The sequence below is a fragment of the Setaria viridis genome, chromosome 8 (assembly GCF_005286985.2).
Source record: "Setaria viridis chromosome 8, Setaria_viridis_v4.0, whole genome shotgun sequence".
In the NCBI taxonomy this organism is placed as follows: Eukaryota; Viridiplantae; Streptophyta; class Magnoliopsida; order Poales; family Poaceae; genus Setaria; species Setaria viridis.
Genome location: NC_048270.2, coordinates 31920198 through 31942445, shown reverse-complemented (window position 1 = coordinate 31942445; position 22248 = coordinate 31920198). Strand labels below are relative to the sequence as shown.

The 22248-nt window shown below is 46.3% G+C and overlaps 4 protein-coding genes across 4 annotated transcripts; 2 read left to right on the top strand and 2 right to left on the bottom strand.

Moving 5' to 3' along the window:
- The first annotated feature begins 926 nt into the window (after positions 1-926).
- Positions 927-6532, top strand: LOC117833630 (CRM-domain containing factor CFM3, chloroplastic/mitochondrial). Its single transcript, XM_034713201.2, has 9 exons — positions 927-1707; positions 2632-3115; positions 3206-3336; positions 3862-4209; positions 4615-4771; positions 5281-5573; positions 5726-5785; positions 5885-5974; positions 6094-6532. Exons 1-9 carry the CDS (start codon positions 961-963, stop codon positions 6436-6438), a joined length of 2655 nt encoding a protein of 884 aa, XP_034569092.1. The 5' UTR covers positions 927-960; the 3' UTR covers positions 6439-6532.
- Positions 6533-8517: 1985 nt separating this feature from the next.
- Positions 8518-12565, top strand: LOC117833648 (probable galacturonosyltransferase 4). The gene is made up of 7 exons (XM_034713226.2): positions 8518-8818; positions 8943-9001; positions 9118-9162; positions 9999-10234; positions 10343-10700; positions 11426-11944; positions 12070-12565. Exons 1-7 carry the CDS (start codon positions 8671-8673, stop codon positions 12343-12345), a joined length of 1641 nt encoding a protein of 546 aa, XP_034569117.1. The 5' UTR covers positions 8518-8670; the 3' UTR covers positions 12346-12565.
- A 2078-nt stretch (positions 12566-14643) lies between these two features.
- On the bottom strand, positions 14644-15836 carry LOC117833650 (barwin). The gene is made up of 3 exons (XM_034713227.2): positions 15619-15836; positions 15246-15530; positions 14644-14980 (listed from the first exon to the last, which is right to left on the bottom strand). Exons 2-3 carry the CDS (start codon positions 15516-15518, stop codon positions 14813-14815), a joined length of 441 nt encoding a protein of 146 aa, XP_034569118.1. The 5' UTR covers positions 15519-15530; positions 15619-15836; the 3' UTR covers positions 14644-14812.
- A 1841-nt stretch (positions 15837-17677) lies between these two features.
- On the bottom strand, positions 17678-18507 carry LOC117833792 (barwin). The gene is made up of 2 exons (XM_034713393.2): positions 18137-18507; positions 17678-18039 (listed from the first exon to the last, which is right to left on the bottom strand). Exons 1-2 carry the CDS (start codon positions 18410-18412, stop codon positions 17872-17874), a joined length of 444 nt encoding a protein of 147 aa, XP_034569284.1. The 5' UTR covers positions 18413-18507; the 3' UTR covers positions 17678-17871.
- Positions 18508-22248: the final 3741 nt, after the last annotated feature.

The window sequence follows — 22248 nt, the reverse complement described above, 5'->3', positions numbered from 1 at the left end:
AATATACAACACCCCAAACATGACGTAGGGTATTACGCTACTCTGATGGCCCAAACCTGTATAAATCTGTGTCTCGTCTCCTCGCTTTTACCGTCAAGTTACAGGTCCGACGATCCCCACCAACCAATCTACTACCTTGGGATACTCTTAGTAGGTTGCTAGTAATAAAACACCGATACATGGAAAGGGTGGGAATTGGGTGGGAATTTTTTGAAGTGCAAGATGGATATCCATCTAATTATGACTTTAACATATAATAATATCCCACCTCTAAACCCCCACGCAGGATATGAAATCTCATTTAAACTCCCACTTTTATTAATTCCCTCCAAAAAGCAAACAACAAGGAGTATAAATATCATATTTCTAAAGTAAACTCCTTGCGTCAACTCTCACCATTAATTTTCATACCCCTTCCCATTAGTTGCAAAACACACCCTTAAAAATGGGCGGACCCGAGCCTGACCCGAATAATAAAATGAATTAACTTTATATAATGGGTGGCTCACCCAATCCCGATCCGAATTGGGCCCATTTTTGTTGGTCCGGTGGATTTAACGGGTGGAGACTTTGGACCCGAAAGAAACCGAGATTTTTGCCGGTCTGACTTGCTCAGGTCTAATTTAGATGATCTATAAAATGTTATTCAGTGGTATTCGAAATTTTTGGACCCGAAATTTTATGCATCTTAAAATGTTAAAATGATCTATAATTTGTAACGAAGGGAGTAGATCCAGACGGCACCTTATATTCAGTGGTATTCGAAAGTGGTTTCTAAAAAAAAGCAATAATCATGTGCTATCAAAATTAACCAGCTGGGAAAAAAGATCTGGCCGTCAGCGCCCGATCGGACGGCCGAGAATGGCCGAAGCATCAAGGATTCATCATTCGGATCAAAAATATCCCCAATCCCCCTAAACCCCGTCCCCCACCACTCCGTCATCCACCTCACCGCCATCCATGGCCGCAGCGGCCATGGCATCCTCCCCGGCGGCCTTCCACCTCCGCCACCCCCCTCGCCTCCGCCTCATCCTCCTCTCCTCCAACCCCCTCTCCACCTCCTCCCCTTACCCATGGCTCTCCGCCTGGTCCCGCCCCGGCCACCGCAGCCGCCTCCGCCCGCCGGCCTCTGCGCTCGACCTCCGCCCGGAGCCCTCGCCCTCCTCGGACTCCGAAGACGAGGACGCCGTCGGCACCAGCCGCTCCTCGGGCCGCTCCACCATGTCCCTCATCCTCCGCCGCCTCCAGCGCGCCGGCTTCACCCCGGAGGAGCCCCAGCAGGCCGCGGCCCCGCCGCCGCACCCGCCGCGGGGGTCGGTCGAGGACGTGTTCCGCGTGGACGACGGCGTGCTCCCCAACGCGCGCGGCGGGTTCGACGCCGACGCCTACGCCTACGCCGAGGAGGAGCAGGGGATGCTCGGGGACGCGCGGTTCCCGTGGGAGCGGCCCATGCCGCCGCCCGAGGCCGCGCCGCGGGCGGCGCGGTCGCCGACGTGGATGGCAGAGCTGACGCTCCCCGCCGCCGAGCTCAGGCGGCTGCGGCACGCGGCCATGAGGGTCAAGTCGAGGACCAAGGTGGGTGGCGCCGGGGTCACGCGGGAGGTCGTGGAGAAGATCAGGGAGAAATGGAGGACGGAGGAGGTCGTCAGGGTCAAGGTCTCCGGCACGCCCGCGCTCAACATGCGCCTCTTCCACGAAATACTCGAGGTGAGCCGCCGATTCTACCCGAATTGTGATTGTTTAGCTCCCATTCATGTGTACAAACTACAGAGTACTTGAAGCAACTCGAGCTGCAACATGCAGCTATTCCAATGGATAATTGAAGTATGATGCAACGTTTTAGAATCAGCTTGAATTGATGCCTTGGCGGTGCATAGTTACTGGGGACAAAATGATTGCACACATTTGCACATTAACAAGGTGAAGAACATGTGAATTCATCTAAAAACAATTCCAGAACTGACTGATAGTCTGTTACAGTTTACAATCAATGCTAAGCTGCAAATTAGAATCACCAGCTGATTCTACCGATCTACATTGTCGAAACTCTGCTATCTGTTAGCTCCGTCACCCCAAGACCCAAGCTGTTCTGTGCTGCTTTACTGAATGTGTATGCATTTTGGGTGTTTGCTGCAGTTTACTCTTGACCAGAAATAGGGAAATGATGAATTGCATCTTGGCAGCGCTTCAAAGTTTCTGATGATTATTGTTTATATCCTAATTATCAATACTATTTTTTCGCCTATTATGGTTCTTTACCACTGTATAATTGAGTTGAAAACGAGCATTCAACGTCCTTTGCAATTATTAAGGTCTAGTTGAGAAAATGTACTAGCAAAATTGCGGCAAAAATGCTGATAATATCATGGGATATTTAGATAAACTAGCGCAGTATATTTGTAGCACAAATTGATGGGTTTGGTGTAACGATAGATGTTGAAAACCACCATGCTTTTAAATCTCTGTTGCCTCCTTTTATTTTGAGTTGTTCCCCAAAAAGAAAGAATAAGTTGAATATAGAGGCCAGTTGACTGATTCTAAACCCATGTTTGTTCAAATATCTTGAAATACTTGTCAATCTGACATCATTTCCCCCCTTTTTTTGTTTGTGTTTTGTTGGTCGGTGATTAGAGAAAAACAGGAGGTTTGGTAATATGGAGGTCAGGGACTTCAGTTTCTCTGTACAGGGGATTAGACTATGATGAGGCTGAACCCACTAAGGGGTCAAACAAGATTTCACAATCCCTTGGCATGAAATCCTCAATTAAAGGGTCTCCAAGTCCTTCCTTACAACCTACTGAGAAAGTGTACAATGCACATGATAGCAATGGAGCTTTAGTTTCTAATACTGGGAAGGAAGAAATAGTTGAACAAGTGCCAGAAATCAAATATGAAGATGAAATTGACAAGCTATTGGAAGAACTGGGCCCAAGGTACAGTGACTGGCCTGGATCTGATCCATTACCAGTGGATGCAGATTTGCTTCCTGCAACTATTCCAGGTTACAAGCCCCCTTTCAGAGTTCTTCCATACGGTGTTCGGCCATCTCTTAGCCGAAGGGACACTACCAATTTACGCCGTCTTGCCAGGGGACTGCCTCCTCACTTTGCTCTTGGTAACTTCTATGTTGCTTTCGTTAACTTTGACCTTTTATCAGTCAATTGTGCTATCTTGTTTTGATTTTCCACTTATTAATGGATGTTAGGACGCAGCAGACAACTCCAAGGCTTAGCAAATGCTATGGTCAAGTTATGGGAGAAAAGTTTAATTGCTAAAATTGCTTTGAAGAGAGGGGTACAGCTTACCACCAGTGAGAGGATGGCTGAAGATATCAAAGTAAGTGTAGATAGTTGTTTCTTGTTATAAAATTTACAATCTGTGCAGTGTACGTAAAGCTTTAGAGCCTAGTTACTAGTTAGAAATGTTCATTGATCATCAACAACAGTGCATTACAGATTCATATGTGCAACAGAAGTGCATTTAGGTTTTTCTTTCACATGGCCATACTCATCCCTGCGTGGACCTTGAAGTTTGTGTTTCATTTCTTAGTCTTCCTAAATGAATGTCACATGCTGTATATGAACTAATTTGGGCTCTTGATCAATAAAAAGTTTGACTGATTTTGCAAGAAATAAACCATATCTTCTAGGAAGGCCTGAATTGATGAGAGTCATTGTCCTGTGGACCATGGATATGGAACCAGAATGTTTATCTTTATATTTTGGTCCCTGGTCATAGAGAACAATATTTTGTCATGCTGTTTCTGTTTTTCTTTTCACCTTTACATTACTCCATATTTTGAGGTAGGTCTTCTATAGTGAACTAAAGATTCATGGTTAATATTCTTTTGGTCCACATCAGAAATTAACAGGTGGTATAATGCTGTCAAGGAACAATGACTTTATAGTCTTCTACAGAGGGAAGGATTTCTTGTCCTCAGAGCTTGCAGAGGTGCTTCTAGAGAGAGAACGATTAGCAAAGTCCCTACAAGATGAAGAGCAAGCGCGACTAAAGGCAGCATCTTCATTTTCTTCGGGCAGCGACGCATATGTACAGCCAACTGTAGCTGGTACTCTGGAAGAGACTCTTGAGGCTAATTATAAATATGGAAATAAATTGGATGAGGATCATGAGGACAAGATGGCAAGAACAGTAGCAGCTGCAAGACATGCTGACCTTGTAAGAAAGCTAGAGTGGAAGCTCGCACTTGTAAGTGATCAATTTTGAATAATCTAAGTTCACTTTGTTTGATTTTATCTTATCTGAGCTATCTTATGTAACAAAATAGTGTTTTTTAATTTGTTCATCAATAATTCTAAGTAAAATTAACACAGAATGGAGTATGGATTACTCTCTAATTTAGAAACCAAATTTACCATATTGTGGGCACTCAATTGTATTTCACCAGCCATTCTAAAACTTGAGAACCTGTTAGGAAATTGAACTAGCTCATACTCTTTTTCTTCAAAGAGCTGATGCACAATTTTAGTTGCAAGTAATGTAGTGTACTCGGCAACTATGCTTATGTGGTCAAAATGCTTGCACTCATATGAAATGCACTTGATGCGTGTCATACAATGTGAATTGAACTGATTGCACTTTATTTATGTGCAGGCACAGAAAAAGATGGAGAAAGCTGAAAGGGTACTAGGAAAAGTTGAGACAGCCCTGAACCCAACTGAAGGTACCAAGCCGCCTGAAACAATAACAGATGAAGAGAGGTTCATGTTTCGGAAACTTGGTCTAAGGATGAAAGCATTTCTGCTCCTTGGTACTTCCTTCTTTCCTTTATGTTTTGTGTGTTGGTCTTTTGCACATTTATTCGGTGAATAGTAATAGGCACAAGATGACCATATGCCATATTGCATTTTGTCTCTTGCTATCTCAGCTTGTTTGCCTCTTCAACAATCCATTTTTAATCTTAGTAGCCAAAATAGCTATTTCCGTTATCTGTTGCATTACTCTTGTAGCATCATATAGAACATACACTCTTCCATCCCTAAAATATAAAATAGAAATGAAAGGTGGAAGCAACCTATATTAAAAATTTAAGGGCCACTTTAATCATTTTTAATCTTCATGAGGAAAACGTATTTGAATCACAGTATTTATTCCTTGCAATCCCTTTAATTTTTATGGAAGGATCAATGAACCTTTTTTTGAAAAAATCTGACCAATTATTTTACTCGCATAAGATCAAATTCCTTGGTTGGCCCTCTGTATCATTCTTTTTATTGGCTTCATTACTTTCTCATGTTTTATTCCTCCCATCATTTTTAGGAAGAAGAGGAGTTTTTGACGGCACAATTGAAAACATGCACTTGCACTGGAAGTACAGGGAGCTGGTGAAGATATTAGTGAAATCAAAGTCTTTTTCGGATGTCAAGAGGACAGCGTTGTCACTTGAAGCCGAGAGCGGTGGCATTTTAGTTTCTGTGGACAAAGTCTCTAAAGGCTACGCCATTGTTGTGTTCCGTGGGAAGAACTACAGGCGTCCTTCTACGCTTAGACCCAGAAATCTCCTGTCGAAGCGGAAGGCTCTAGCTAGGTCCATTGAGCTTCAGAGACACCAGGTACCATACTATTTTGTTGCATATCAGTGCTCAAGTAAAATCATACTTACATCATGTGCTCCAAAAGAAAAGCACATATTCTGTTTTGATCGACATTGGTCACCAGGGAAGCAAATTTCCACTTACACCACTCCTTGAAACCTTGTGTCCAGGCCCTGAGTCGCCATTTCGCAAAGCTAAACAGAAAGGTGGAGCAGCTTAGAGCGGAACTGGTGCGTGCAGTAAACCTGAATCGTTGTCTAAGTGAAAGATTATTTATGATACATTTATACTGGAGACGTGATGCCATGGTATGCTTTGACTCTTTTCAGGTCCAAATGGAAGGCGTGAAGGAGCAAGGCGACGAGGAGCTGTACGCCAAGCTGGATTCTGCGTATTCGAGCGACGAGGAAGACATGGAGGTGAGTACCGAGCATGCTGAACTTCACTGCCGTTCATGCATGCTCAAGCCACCTGAATCTACCGTGTGCCAATGACTTGTTGAAATTTTGTGAACCTTGTTGACAACTTCGTTGCCCAGGATGAGGATGACGAGGCCTACCTCAAGCGCTTCGACAACGAGGTCGCTGGTGCTACCGCCGAGGATGGCGACGACCCCGTGTACGATGAGGCCGATTACCCTGACTCTGAAGATGAAGCCGAGGACGACGAGGGTTTCGATTCCGAAAATGATGAAGATGCCGACGAGGCTGCCGGAACTCCCGGCGGCGATTTCCGGAGCGAAGCGGGGTTTGGTTTTCCCGCCAGAGAGTACAGGTTAGGAGTCGATCACAATGGGGAGCGTAGCACGGCAGGTGAGACCAGGAACTCACACGCCGCTGATGAACAGCGGACTGAGCTGACGAACACGAGCTCTTGTAGCTAGGCAATTCCGTGTGTACATACGGTAAAATCACAGCATCTGTTTGTTCATTGTTTTGATCGCTGCCAGATCCTTGGTCGTTCGATCAGGGTTTTTACCGCTCGGCCCCGCTGCTTGATCCACTGTTATAATTCCTTGTCGCTGCTCCCCGTCGGCGACCGAGCAGCGGCGGATCCGGCCGGCGGGCGTCCTGCCGCCACGCCGCGCCTGCTAGCTATATGCTGCTGCTCCGGGCCGCATCGCAATCGCCTGAAAAGGTGAAATCCTGCGCCTGGCGTCCTCGTACCCCGGCCCACCCGGCGCGTTCTTGCCTTGCTGGGTCAGGAACACGAACAAATAAAAATCCGAGTGCACAGCCGTCCTACCCATTCCGTTCCAAAAACTGTAAGAGAGTATAGTACGTAGGATAATTATCCGCTGCCCCATGTCACTAAGTTACGTACTTAAGGCCGGCTTAGATACTAATCCGGCTTAATTATATAAACTGATGTGATCAGTCAATACACACCCTAACTTAAGCCAGCATATTTTATCTTTTTTTTTCCCCTTCCTTTCTTTCACAGCTGGGGTAAACAATAAAGAGACCGAAGCTACAGCTAGTATTCTGATTGAATCTACTAGGTCTTCACTTAACTCCGTATGAAAGAAAGGGACAAGATAAGCGCAAGGGGCTCAAAGTACTCCTATCGACGAAGCCCTACTTCCTCGTATAAAAACCATTTCTACTCCCTCCGTTCTTAAAATAAGACGCCATTGACTTTTTTCATTTGTTTACTATTTATCTTTTTTACAAATATTTTTGCAAACAGATAAACTTAAATCTAAAATACATTTGATAATGATATAATGATAGTTAAAATTGGAATAAAAAGTCAACAACGTTGTACATCAAGAACGGAGGGAGTAATTTGTAAACAAATGAACGAATAAACAAGTGCACTGAGCAAAAACAGCATCGTACATTACCATACGCTCCCCGCCTCCCCAAAACACAGGATAAAACCACTGTCCACGTCACCATGTAAGATGCCTCGGCATTGCTGAAAAGGATGTTGCTAAGATGCGCGCTTTAAGATGTGTACTTCAGTCCGGATGGAAGGGACAGGAATACAGGGGATACTCCACCCTGGATCCGAGCGAAGTGGCGTGCACGTGACACCGGCGTCCCCCGGCCTGATTGACCATCGAGCCCGGTTCCCCCTCGGACGGCACATGGCTTGTTTCGCTTGTTGGATTGGATCGAGGCGGCACCGAGCTAGCTAGCTAGCTAGCTAGTCGGGTGCAGTGCGCAGGTACAGCTGTATCATGTACCCGCCGTGTACGCACGCACGCGTGGCAGGCACCATCGTCGTCGTCTCCCGCTACGTACGTTAACGTTGCACCACATGGGGTCCTCTCTACTCCCAACAACAAGAGGTACAGTGGTACTTATTTTATTTTATATTTAGATAATTTAGGGGAAAGTTATATCACTCGAGTGTTTTGAGGAGTTCTCACGCTAGAATTTTTTTCACCGTTCGACGAACCGACAGCTCTTCTCCTCCTCCTCCTTCAGCAATGGCGCCGGCGAGTCCTATAGGGTTAGGGTTTTGGGGTCTAGGGTTGGGAATTGGGGGTTGTGTTACCTATGGCCTGCAGGGATAGAGGGAGTTTCGGGCCGATGATGGTGTCGGTCGAGATTAAAATTAGAGCAAAATTTATCGAAAGATTGGTTGAAATTGGAGCAAAATTCAATAAGTAGAGGATTAAATTTGGAAACTCAGTCCGGTGGGCCCCACCTGCGGGAGGAGGGACAGGCATGATTGCTCCTACAAGGAAACATATCTCAGCGCTCCAAAAAGATAAAGAAAGGAAGAGGGGAAAAAAAAAGGATTTCCAGAAGCGCGTACTCGCAACCGTCCCTCCCCACGAAAGACAAGCGCCTCGCGCGCCGGATCGGAAGCCCACCCATCCCGCGGGCCCCGCCACCGCCACGCCTCCCTGCCAGCGGGGCCCGCGTCCTTCCCCGTCCCCACCCATCAGCCACACGTGACCGGCACACCCCCATCACCTCCCCCACCCGACCTCTGACTCGCCCCCCTCTCCACTCCACCTGCGCGTTCACACTGTTGCGGCGTTGCCACAGTAACCATAGGCGAAGGCGAGCGAGAAGGCCCGACTCCGAGAGCGGTTGCCTTGGTGGCGGCGGCGCTCGGGCTCCGTCTCGCTCCGCGTGGGCGGCGGCGGCGCGTGGTGATGAGGGCGGCCGCCGGCGGGAGGGAGTCGGCGTCGTCGTCGTCGGCGGGCGTCGCGCTGCGGGCGCTGCTGATCGCGACCGCGTGCGGCCTCGTCTTCGCCCTCCTCAACCTCCCCGACGGCCGCGCCGGCTCCACGGCCGCCCCCGGTGAGTCCAGCCAGCTTCAGCCGCCGCCGGGCTAATTTGATTTGGGAGCGCGGGTTAAGCGGCGCGTTTGGCATGTGCGCGTTTCGCTGACAGCGACGGCGTCGAATCCGCTTTGCGTGTGCAGGTGGGGAGCGCGGCGCGGGTGGGGGTGGGGGAGCCGGGGTCCGCCTGTCGGTGGAGCAGGTCAGACCGCCCCGGACGATCCCTTCGGTTCTTAATTTCTTATTATTCTTTCCCCTTTCAGTTCGTTTGGCCTTTTCGGATTTGATTGAATTTGGTGCTTGTTTTTTCCCCCGCAGGGGCTGATACGAGAGGCCAGGAGGCTGAATACTGTCGCCGAAGAGGTAATTTTTCTGCAATTTGTTTGTCCGGTTGCATCAAAGAAGTGTCACATAGTGTATTTTTTCCCCAATTGGGTACGAGTTGTACGATTGTAATCCCTGGAAGTAGTATGCCTGGGTGTTGATTTGTAGTAGAGAAGTTCAGTAATTGCAGTGCTCTGAATCTATGCTAATGAAGACTAGTATTTAGTTGCTAAAGTCCTGTGTTCTGTAGCCTTAATAACTTTTTGTTAATATAAAAAATTATCAGTAGGGGGCCTCCCCTGCTGTTCCGTCCAAAAGGAAAAAAAAGTGGGTCTACAATTTGGAGTGCACAGGGCCAGGGGGATGGCTAGTCAATGAACATGAGTAGAGTAGTTTCGAGGTGCCGAATTGCTGTGTTCTGTAGCATGAGTATGAAGTGAGACTTGCTTATAGTGTTGATGATTGATGCTTTCCCAGTACACAATGAGCATTGTACATTGTCTTGGCCTTCTTTTTTAAAGTAAAAAACAGAAACAAGTTGTTAGACCTTCATCCCTGGAAGTAGCATGCTCAGGTGTCTGATTTAGAGTAGAGAAGTTCAGTAGTTACAGTCTGCTGAATTTATGCTAAAGAGTAGTATCGAGTTGCCAATTGCTGTGTTTCTGTAGCCTTTCATGAAGTGGGACTACAGTACATAGGGGGATGGCTAGCCAATGAATGTTATGCAGTTTTGAGCTAATTTCCTCTGCAAAATGACTCATCCTCTTATATATGCTTCTGAAGTATATATGCCATTATGTTTCTGACCTGGTTTGCAATCACTGCTTCAACCAAATGCACTTATAAAGATACTAATGTGGGTGAAGTTTCTGCAGATAGATGGGCAAACCGATGAAATTGCTGCTGAAGAAGATGAAAGAATATCAAAATCTCCCCCGGACACTAAAGAGAAGATATGGATGATGCAAGATCAGCTAATTATGGCCAAGGCGTACTTGCATTTCGCTTCTCCCCAAGGCAGTGCACATTTAGTTAGGGAGCTGAAATTAAGGATAAAAGAGATTGAAAGGGCAATAAGCCGCTCAAGTGGAGGTTCCCATGTACCTGGGAGGTAAGTTTTATTTCCAATGATCCTAAAAATAGTTCTGTTAAAGCATACAAATGCTTCATGAAATAAAACAATTCTGTTACTGAGATTTAAAGAATGCACACCATGCAGTGCATTGCAGAAAATGAAGGCAATGGAACAGACCCTTTCCAAGGCTCAGAGGACGTACCCACGTTGCTCTCAGATGACATCAAAGCTTCGTGCAATGACACATCACAGTGAAGAACTAGTCAGAGCACACCAAAGTGAATCTTCATTCCTTGAGCAGGTTGCTGTGAGAACATTACCCAAAGGCCATCACTGCCTAGCAATGCAACTTACCACAGAGTACTTTTCATTAGATCCTAAGGAACGTGAATTCCCTAAAAGAGAAAGCAGGCAGTTGGATGACTATTATCATTATGCAATATTCTCAGACAATGTACTTGCAAGTGCTGTGGTTGTCAACTCTACAATTGCTGCATCAAAGGTATGACCTTTGTAACATCAAGCAATAATTTCCCGCATGCTTTTCTCTGAGTTATGTACCTTACTGAATGCTCTTTAATTACAAACTTGTATCCTAGCTTATTCACCCATTTTAACACAATTAACTTCGATTGAGAACTGTTGGGGCAATGGCAGATTAGCTTTATTGATCTAGGGATTAAGGGAAACAATGGCAGGGACTAAGCCTAGTTCGCCCTCCGAAGAGGCTCTGAACCTAGATGACTCAATCTCTGCTTACCAAACCAAATCACTCAGCCGGCTTATATTACACCGGCTGCTAACAAACTCACTAACAACCAGGGAATGGATAACAACCATCCCATCTACTGCTAATCTCTTGCCGTTATCTAAACCACCCAGCACCTAAGCATCCAGTGCTGCTGGCACCATTTTGCTGCGGCACCTATATGTGCGCCCAACAAAGGCATCCACAACAGAACTGTTGCTGTAGACAGATGTTTTATTCACCCATTTGTGCATGCTATCTTCATGTCTATATTTATTCTGTCTTTGATTTTCTATATGAGAGACTATTTTGATAGAAATTTATCTTTGATTATTTTGTTATTTATGTGGTACGAGGAGAATTTATATGCAAGGAATATGGAACCAAGTCATGCGCAATAACTTATGCAGTCTAACTTGCTGGATGGGCTTTATTTCAGCCTAGAATCTTCTGTTGATGCATCCTATTTTCTATGGCAGGATCCTAGAAGGATAATGTTGCATATTGTGACTGATGCATTGAATTATCCTGCAATGATGATGTGGTTTCTGACAAACCCACCAACTCCAGCAGCAATCCAAGTCGAAAGCCTGAAGGATTTCAAATGGTTGCCTGATGATTTCAGTTCTAGATTTAAGCTGAAGGGTGTTCGAGATCCAAGATACACTTCTGCACTTAACCACTTGCGTTTCTATTTGCCGGAAGTGTTTCCCTCTTTGAGCAAGATTCTACTCTTGGACCATGATGTGGTAGTCCAGAAAGACTTAAGTGGATTATGGGACATAGATATGAAGGGTAAAGTAATTGCTGCAGTTGAGACATGCACTTCTGGTGAAGCTTACCATCGATTAGATAGCCTTGTTGATTTTTCTAATCCAAGTGTCTTCAACAAATTTGATGCAAAAGCTTGTATCTTTGCTTTTGGGATGAACATATTTGACCTGAATGAATGGCGCAAACAGGGTTTGTCTGCAACCTATCATAAATGGTTTCAAGTGGTAAGTGTTAATGGTCCATCTTCTAAATTATTTTCAGGAAGCAGCAGCTTTTGCGAAGTATTTCTGCACTTTTTATTTTTACTTTTTTATCAACACCCTGTTTCTCTTTGATTTCCAATTCTCAGGGCAAAAAGCGGAAGTTATGGAAGGCAGGAAGCTTGCCACTGGGCCAGCTCGTCTTCTACAACCAAACACTGCCTCTCGACCGTCGATGGCATGTTCTAGAGCTTGGCCATGATTCTACCATTGGAACAGATGAACTTGAGAGCGGCTCTGTCATCCACTACAGCGGGAAACTCAAACCCTGGCTGGAAATCTCCATCCCAAAGTACAGAGACTACTGGAACAGACATCTTAACTACGAGAACCCATACTTGCAGCAGTGCAACATCCACGGATAGAAGTGATGGGGGTGGGAAGATTCGCACAGTAGAACATGAATACACAGTTTTGCTCTATAGGGCTTATTAGTAAGATGATCTTATTCCTTTTTTTTCTTTACTTTTATTACTAGATGCCCTGTTCTGTATTTAGGTGTATGCATTGGTTTAACTAATAGTCACAATCTGTGCAAAAGGGACATTATAACAAAATCGAATAAAAGGGCTACAATTTTACTAATGATTCTGAAGTGGAAAAAAAAACTTTTAGCTGCATGGCAGATTATTACCCTGTTGCCCATGCTAACTGCCTAGGTTGAGGTGAGACATTGGTGCCCAAGATTGATGTTTACTTTCTCTGATATTATTGTATACTTTATTTTTACGGTTTAGTAGGAAGATATCACTGTTGTCATTTAGGAAAGTATACCATGGTGTTGACAGTGGCATATATAGTTTTTCTTTTGTTTATTTTTGGCCTTCAATCGAAAGTATGGCATGGTGTTAACATTGGCATAGATTGTTTTTTTTCCTCCAGTCAAAAGTATGGCATGGTGTTGATATTGTCGTAGAATTTTTTCCCCTTCAACCCCTTTTTTCTATCAGATATTTGCAGAGTACACTGAATGGCTCTCCGCTTCAGATGTTTCAGCAGGGGAAGAAAATCTGGAATGTGCTGTATACCTACAGTTACATCTTATATTTTTCTTTTATTTCGTTTTCTCCATGCCTCAAACGAGCAACAATTAATTTCCATGTGAATATGGATATATGATTCAACACCACGGCAAAAATAAAATTCTACATGATACGAGGAACTGGTCCAAAAATAAAACTCCTCTCCTTTTGAATTCGGCGGCCGACACGGCCACACATTTCTTGTTTCTACGGCAGCTTCTCTGAACCACCCATCACAATCTCGACAGTTTCTTCCATGATTTTTCTTTGAAGCTAGAATAATGCAGCAACCTCCTCCAAGATTTGGATCAGCTCTTCCAAGCCGCCATGACTTTCCATGCATGCCAGCGTCCTGGTCAACTCGGTACTGACTCGCTCAGGCAATCCGATGGAGACGATGCCAGCACACATTTGGCATTCATGACGGGTGACGCCGAGCTGATGATGAAGGATGGCTAAAATTGGAACAGAAGCTGGTATGGAGAGTTTGGAAGTGAATGGAATCTTAAGTAACATGAGACAAGATAATCATCGAAAGTTGAGTGAGGGCCGGCTATTACATGCATGCTATTTTCCACAAGAATCTAAAATCTAAATAGGCGGCATGTAACCCCACTGGACTTTCTTTTGGTGTCCCATTGCATTGAATTGAACCTCACTATAGTCCCGTGTAAATTGTTCATACATCATTCCGAGCAGGACCGTACCTAAGTTTAGGAGGCCCTGGTGCGAAATACAAAATGGTAGCCTCATATTTCAAAAATGCAAATAATAAAAATGTATTTATACTTCATAATGTAATTACCATAAGCATTAATGCATGCTGCAATGCGAGGATAATAGAATTGAAACCTAAACTGGCCAAGCATCCACTGTAGGACTTGACGTGAAAAAAATTGGATTATAACATGCTTAATAGGCTAATTGTTGCTTAGAGTGACCCCTCGGAATTGGAGGCCCGGCATGGTTGCCCCACTTGCACCCCCTAATGTATGGCCCTGATTCCGAGCGGTGGCTTTCGAGTTTGAGATACAAGAACAAAACAACTGTGCGTCTAGATTGCTGTTTATATGTCCAGTAGACTTGTGGGAGGCGATGTATGTGTGCCTGCAGGTACGGTGGAGCTATACATGACCTGGTATATAGTAAATTTTGGAAGTGATTCGCAATTAACACAAGACAAAAATTGACATGCAAAATTTTGGAAGTGATTCGCATCATGTTTGAGAAGAACATTAACTGCTTGGGCTTGCTGTTTGCGTAGCCAGCAGTTGACCGGTGGTCACATGCATGGTCGGTGTGGCGACTTGTAACGGGTCATTGCATATGCCAAAACACGTCACGCGCGCCCTTTTATGGCTAGCTCCATACTGGTTTTGATGATGGGTGATGAGGAGCTGATACAACTAAGGATGGCAAAATGGTGGGCATATGGTCAGGTGTTGTCCCTTGTAACAATAATAGAAAAGGAAAAAAAACAAAAAAAAAGCATATCTCTCTCTCTGGAAGCTTAATTTCTCCTGAATTTTGTCACATTCATCTAGAAAGTTGTATGCTTTGGGAAAATCAGATTGAAGTTTAACCTAGTATGAAAAATTTTAGAAGTGAAAATGAAGCAAGTAACACGGGAGAAAATACATATACATCCAAATAGCGCACTTTTTATTCCAATGCGATTCCATTTATTCAGTGGTACTAGTACCATCGGCCGGGTCTTTTTTTTTGTTACATTTAATCTTATTCCATCATGCCACGCATCTAAGCGACGCTTATTTCATATTTTCACCCGTCCGTACGTGCGGGAGCTTCCTCAGCAGGCGACGAACTGGTAGTCGACGTTGAGGTGCCCCATCTGGTAGCCCTGCCCGTTGGTGTCGATCTTCTTGAACACCGTCTCGAAGTCCAGGTCCAGCCCACCGTTGCTGCACTGGTCCACGATCCTCGCCACGGTCGACGCGCCCGTTGCACGGTTCGTCACCTACGTGCAATTTCAATCAAATTCGATCGACATCCAAGCATATATATGAGTGGATTGCACAATTTTACATCATTTCAAATAACAATTAGGTACGGTTTGACTTGAGAAAACTATGTTTTGACCATCAATTTTGTTCTAGAAGTGGTGCCAATTGTGGATCTAATGTTGTAATCTTGTGGGTCAAATTTGCCTAACAAGAGATCAATTGCTGATTAAAAAAATCATTAGTTTCATTCGAATATTGAAATAGCTAACAAAGGAGTACCTTGATGCACTTGCCGCAGGAGGCCTGGCCCCTAGGGCCCGAGGGCCCGCAGAAGGCGGTCCAGCCGTACTTCTGGCGCCACGACAGCGGCTTGTTGGCGTCCCACGTGGCGCAGTAGGCGCTGACGCGGTTCAGGTCCCAGCCGTTCTGCGCCGGGTTGTACAGGTGGTACGTCGCGCGCACGTTGGATGCCGACTGCGCAGCGGCCATCGCCGCCATGGCGCAGAGGAGCGCCGCCACCGCGAGCGCCCGTCCACCCGTGATCGCCGCCATAGCTGCTGGGGTCTGAATTCACAACAAATTTGTACATCAAGAAGCAATTTAGCATCTGTGTTTCTGGCGAGGAAAGAATTGAACAGAGTAGGATGCCGACCTTGTGAGCTCCTAGTTTTGGCAGATGCCAAGTCGATGTAGAATGCAGTGGTTGGCACGAACGATGCCTGTGAGGTGTTGTGTTCCGTGGAGTGGATTGCAGCTGAGGCTGCCGGCTTATATAGAGGCCCGGGTGCCGGACAATGTTGAATTTTCTTGCAAGGACAGAAGAAAAGTGATGCTAGGGTTTCATTCTACCCCCGGCCGGTGATTGCCTACCACAATTCACATTGTCCTCACAGCTCGCCGACGGTGTTGGCGGAACTAGTCTCACAGGCCGTGTCCTCTAGCTAGTTTATATTATCCTCCAGTGTTCTCGATCCCATGTGGCCATGTCCCTTTCCAAGTTGACCGGCCCGTGCGGCGGCTCGAGATCGGTCAAGCGGGAGCTGCCAACTCGCCGCCGCGCACTGCATCTTCTTGCGTGCGTCGGATGGCAACGGAAAGCGATCGAGAGCGAGCTACACACACAGACACACATGATGCATGCACGTGGCCAGAGCGAGCGCCAGGTGTGTGGAAGCGCAAGCGTCGCCGCCGTCGGCCTCCGACGTGCGTGCGCCACCAGCCCGCCATGGCATGGAATTCCAGCAGCACTGTACCGTCTGGACTCTGGACTCCAGACCGAAGAGGAGCAAAAGTCTTTGGTGGCCGGCGCACTCGTTAACATGGACATGGGAGGAAGAAGCTAAGCAGCCACACTAGCTGGTGGCACGCAGATCTTGACCTATCTTGGCTGCCTAGCTTGCTAGGAGAGAGAGCAGAAGATATGATTGACGGCGGCCGCCGCTGCAGCAACCACGTGCACTACTCTCTTCTGCGCATTGATCGATGGTTGCATTGGTTGGCCATGAAGTGAGGTTTTCTTACTGGGCTTCGAAAGTTACCAAAAGGTACTTGCAAGGATTACTTAACATATCCTTTGGAAGTAGAGTGGAGATCGTGGAGGCGGAGCCCTACTTGAAAGTTAAAACACGATATTGGAAAAAAAAAGAGTTGAAACACGATCGGTGCACAGTTTTATTGCACAGTTATCAAGATCGGGAACTAGGTAACCGCGCAACTGACTGTCATGGGGATGAAACTCCTCTCTCATCTGATAAAATTCCCCGTCCTCTCATTTGAATGATCTTGCCAAGTTAGCCAAGTTGCTGATGTGGCATGAAATTTAATGCTCATGAAATTCTCTATGGAACTTCCATGAGACTAGGTTTAGAACTGATCATGGATACATGAAGTATACGTACTTGACTTTGACTAGATAGATTTATTTTCCCAATAAGCCACGAGGAATTTATCCTATAAATAAATGGTGTTATTCTTTCAGTGACAAATGACATGTTGATTAATAGTAAGGGGTGGATGCAGATTTCGTTAATATAGAAATTTAACGACTTAGTAAAAAAATGGACTATTTTCTCCCAAACAACCCATATGGTAACATCAACAGATGGAAACTCAAACCCTGGATAGAGACTATGATAATCCTACTTGCAGCAGTGAAATATTCATGGATAGAAGCAACAGTGTGCATCACACAAAATCACACTTTCACAGTATGCCACGAACAGATTTCCCTATTCTTGATTATGGTGCAAGACTATCTACAAAATTATAGAGAACGTAGTAAAAGAGTATCTGAAACGTACGGCCACACATTTCTAGATTGACAGTTAGTTCAAGATTGATCTGATCATTCATGATTCATGGTGATCTGGATTAATTCTTCCAATCTACTATGGAATGACTTTTTCTATTGCAGAATCTAGTCAAAACCAGTGACCCATCCTGCGGTTATCGGACTGCGATGCGTGTTCAAACATCATCGCAGACGATGCCAGTTTGAGAAGGGAAACTGTCTGGTTCGCCGCTTGAGCATGAAGATGAGGTCTGAAAGTGAAGTTTGTATGCCGTGTAAAAGCCAAAAACTTCTTGGATATTTTGATGCCACATTTCGCATATCAACAGACAATTAAATTGAACCGGCAGCATAAAAAATATATTAAAGATGAACATGATTTATCTCGTATGTTGGAAAGCAAAAGGATCAGAACTAACAATTTAACACGCGAGAAAACATTGACATGCAACTTATTTCTGTTTTGGTTCCATTTATTTAGTATTTTGCACACACATGCCTGCAAACTAAAGACGCAAAGCTTCTGCTATCCATCTCATTACTCCACAACACCAAACGTCCGATACCCTGCCTGACTACACTGTCGATGCCCCCCACTCTCTCTCTCTCTCTGACTCAGCAGCCGACGAACTGGTAGTCGACGTTGAGGTGTCCCATCTGGTAGCCCAGCCCGTTGGTGTCGATCTTCTTGAACACCGTCTCGAAGTCCAGGTCCAGCCCGCCGTTGCTGCACTGGTCCACGATCCTCGCCGTGATCGACGCGCCCGTCCCGCGGTTCGTCACCTGCAAAATGTTCATCAGCATCTTGAGCTTGAAGCACTGCTGAAGTCCGGCGACCACATATGTTTCTCAAGCAAAAGCGAGCTTCAATCCTACGTACCCGGATGCACTGGCCACAGGCGGCCTGGCCCCTGGGCCCCGCGGGCCCGCAGAAGGCGGTCCAGCCGTACTGCTGCCGCCACGACAGCGGCTTGCCGGCGTCCCAGGTGGCGCAGTAGGCGCCGACGCGGTTCAGGTCCCACCCGTTCTCCGCCGGGTTGTAGAGGTGGTACGTCGCGCGGACGTTGGACGCCTGCTGCGCTGCGGCCGCCGCCACGGCCGCGCAGAGGAGGGCCGCCACCGCGAGCGCCCGCGCACCGGCGATCATCGCCGCCATGGCTAGCTGCTGCTGGGAGAACTTACTCGATTACTTCACAGCACAGCTATATGGAATGCAACGAGAGTGGCAACGCCGATGTCATGATGCTGGTACGGTACGCTTCTAGCTCGATCATGGGCTTTATATAGTGGTCTCGATGCCCCACAACGTGGACTTCTACTTGACTCTTTCAAGAATAAGGAGATGCACAGAAGACGCCTACAATTCCGGTGTCGCCAGCATGCCCATCATCCATGTCCATCTCGCCGGCGTTCATGAGATCATCAGTCTCGATCGCCGGCCTTATCCTAATAAGCTTCCCGGTCGTTGATCATCATCATCTTTCGTCGTCCTATTCCAAGTTTCCAATGCAACGCTGACCTATGCTTTGTGCTGTCTGTGTGTGCGTCCGTTGCTTCGCTGGCAGCCTGGCACTTCCTACTAGCAGAGCGAGCCTCCGACTCCAACTAACTGACCGCTACTGAAAAATTGAGTATTTGTCCCGAAGCTCAGTACCAGTTGTGTATTGACATGGTACTAATGTAAGCATTAGTACCGGGTCTAACGGCTAGTTCCCGAGGAGCCTCGTGACCCTCTTTAGTAAATGTCACAAATTACTACCGGTTGAAGCCTCCAACTGGTACTAATGTGCCTCAGGGTCTTTAGTACCGGGTGGAGGCTCCACCCGGTACTAATTGGTTTGGGAGAGGGTAGGGACCTGAAATTTAGACTTCACTGGATTGAAGTCCACCGCACGCAACCGCTCCTCTCCATTTTATCCGCTCGTGACTCTCCCTCTCTCTCCCTAACGATACCCCTTCTCTTCCTCCCATTCCATGTGCCCCTTCCCTTCCCTCATGGCTGCCCCTCCCCTCTCCTCTCCGATGTGCCTCTCACTGCAATGCCAGTGAGGAGCGGCGGTGGGGCGAGGTGAGGCGACAACATGGCAGTTGGGGAGTGCAAGGCGGAGTGGCGGGCGACGGTGCGGGGAGTTGCACCGGGTGACGGTGCAGGGAGCAGCGGGATCTGCAGCGTGGTGCAGATTTGCAGGCCGGTGCGGTGGGAGAGCGCTGAGGCACGACAAGACGAGGTGCGTGGCCTCACCTCTCTCTCTCTTGCGAGGGTGGTCAGCGGTGCGAGGGGCTAGCGGAGCGTGTCGTGAGGGTGGTTGGTTGGGCAAGGGCTAGGCGCGAGGATGCTGTTAGGGGGTCGCGGGGGAGGTGTGGTGATAGGGACGAGGGCCGGGACCATGCTTGGCTGACGAGGAGGAAGTGCGGCCGGCGGTGACGAGAGGAGGCACAGCCGGCCGGATCACGAGGGTGGCTGGGTGGGGTTCCAAATTAGTATCGGTTGGTATAAACAACCAGTACTAAAGACACTCCTTTAGTACTAGTTATTTGGCCCGGTACTAATTTAGCACCCCTTTATTACATTTAGCACCTCTTTAGTACCGGGTCAAATAAATGGCACTAAAGGAGGATTTGGACCCGATACTGAAGACGCATTACTCAGCAGTGGACCCATACGTCGCCGGCATTTGAATTCCAAGTGCAATACTAGGTGCTAGGATTCAGCACGCGGTGTCCGGACTCAGAGAAAGAGTCAGGCTGTGACTTAATTGCATCGAGATGGGAAGTAAGGTACAGGCTATGTAGCCTGCAAATCTTGACCCGTTCGTACGTCTTGGCCGTCGATCTGGATCGAGGAGATAACTGAACGTCATCTGCATTGTTTGTTGCCTTGGCAACCACAAGATCGACTCGGCAAGCAAAATATCTTCTTACAAATTGTCGGCAGAGCCTGCAATGCAAGTGCCGCAAATTTTGGTGGCACTTGAGGAGATCCCAGGCTATGGCTTGGATCGTGATGATACGCTAAAGGCCTATAGCATTCTTAGCCAGGGCGATGGCCGCCGGTTCATATCTCTCTTGGGGCTCCCGAAGAATCTGAGGAAGGATAGGCTCTTGATAGAGATTAAGCCTACCGAAGCTTGGTTTGTACATGCTCTTAGCGCGACGCAAGCTGGCAATACGCTACTAATAATATTTGTTGCTAATCGTGAAACTTGCTTTCTAATCGTAAAAGCTAGCTTGTGTAGAGTGGCTGATTACCAAACCAAATCCCATCATGTTAAATACTTTGGGTCTGGCAGCTTTGCTTGATGATCGATCTGCGTGACCAAAGGCACCACCATGAATGGAGCGGGTTCAGAAACTATATGACCAGAGTGCCCTTGTTGCATCATCTGGAGAATTCATCTGGTGGCACCATCCGTGAGCAGGACGGCTAGAATTATTCCTGCATGCCCGTGCATACGACTCGTCAATGCATCGAACACGTACGCACGCCGTGCGTTCTCTAGCCGATCGATCATCAAACGGTGTCTTGTACTGTTGCTGAGAGCCTGAGACTGCAGTTAGTTCAGCCATACTTGAGTTGCAGCAAGAACGTACGTGTGTGTTATTCAGCCATCTGTTCTTTGCATGCGTACGTGGCATGAACAGATGATATTCCCAGCAAAAAAGATCATATATGGTTACACGCGTTAATAATTCGATCAGCTCGTTTAATTTGCGCCAAAATTTTGCTCACCAGTTTCGTCGTCAAACGAAAGACCTTCATATTCTTTGGATGCTGAACTAGTAAATGGCTTTCCGATGAGCCGCACGTACGTGTCTGGGAACTCCAAGAGGGATTGCCAAACGTTTGACTAGCTGGGGCCAATGCCAATCTCCAACGTGGAAGAAGACGTACATACGTGCATGTGGTTATTGCACGCGGCAGCTTAAATTGACCTGCTTGGAGAGCCTGGTGACTGTCTCAGTGGGTGTCATGGAGAGTTTAACGGGCATTAAATCATATGGCACATCAGCAGTTTTGCTGATTTGGCAACTTAATTATGAAGAGAGAGGAGGAAGGAGTTTCATCCCCATGAAACCCACCTGACACAGTTACCAAGTCTCATGAAACTTGCACCAAGGATGAATGACATATTTGATCATAACTCTACGCAAAAATTAAATGTTATAGGCTGTCTATGAAACTGTGCACTGAGAGTGGTAGTTTCATTCTATTGAAAAGATGACATGACAATTTTGATAATAATACGATGAAACCATACACTAAGACTGACCTTATGTCCTAACTTGCATGCTATATCTTGCGTGCCGTCGTTGGATTAACAAAGAGAAACGGCATCTTTAGATTAGTTGTTTATTTCTTTGGGCGACACGTATCAACATGCATGAATGTTGTTCACTTGGCTAGCTATTAGACATTGCCTTTTCATATATCTTAATATAATACCTGCAGGAGGAAGAAGAGATATTTAAAGATGATATGTTGTGTTTGTAAAGCAAACAATCATTAGCCTCCTGGGAGTGGAGTACAAGTGGTCTACAAAAACACTGTACTTAAGTCTTGAGGCTTTACTCCTCTAGCTAGCAGATAAGGTCTCATATTGAAAGGTGAAACTACTTTTACACCTGCAGGAAATAGTCTGGATGGAGTGGTACTCTTACATGATATCCTGCATGAACTTAGATCATCAAGAAACAATTTGGAACCATTTCAAAGCTTGACGTCCAGAAAGCTTCTCATAATGTAAAATGGACTTTTCTATGAAAGTACAATACTTTCAAAGTACCGTTAACAATACTTTCAAAGTACCAACGGTACTTGCAGATACTTTTCTTTCTTATCTTTCTTAAAAAAATCAAATAGGCTTACACATAATTATATTCAAAGGGCATCATAGTAATTTCTCATTATTTTTGGTACTTGGTCCCACCAAATTGGTACTTCTCTTTAGGTACTTCATGGTACTTCTTTTATTTCCACTGTTCGATTTTGCC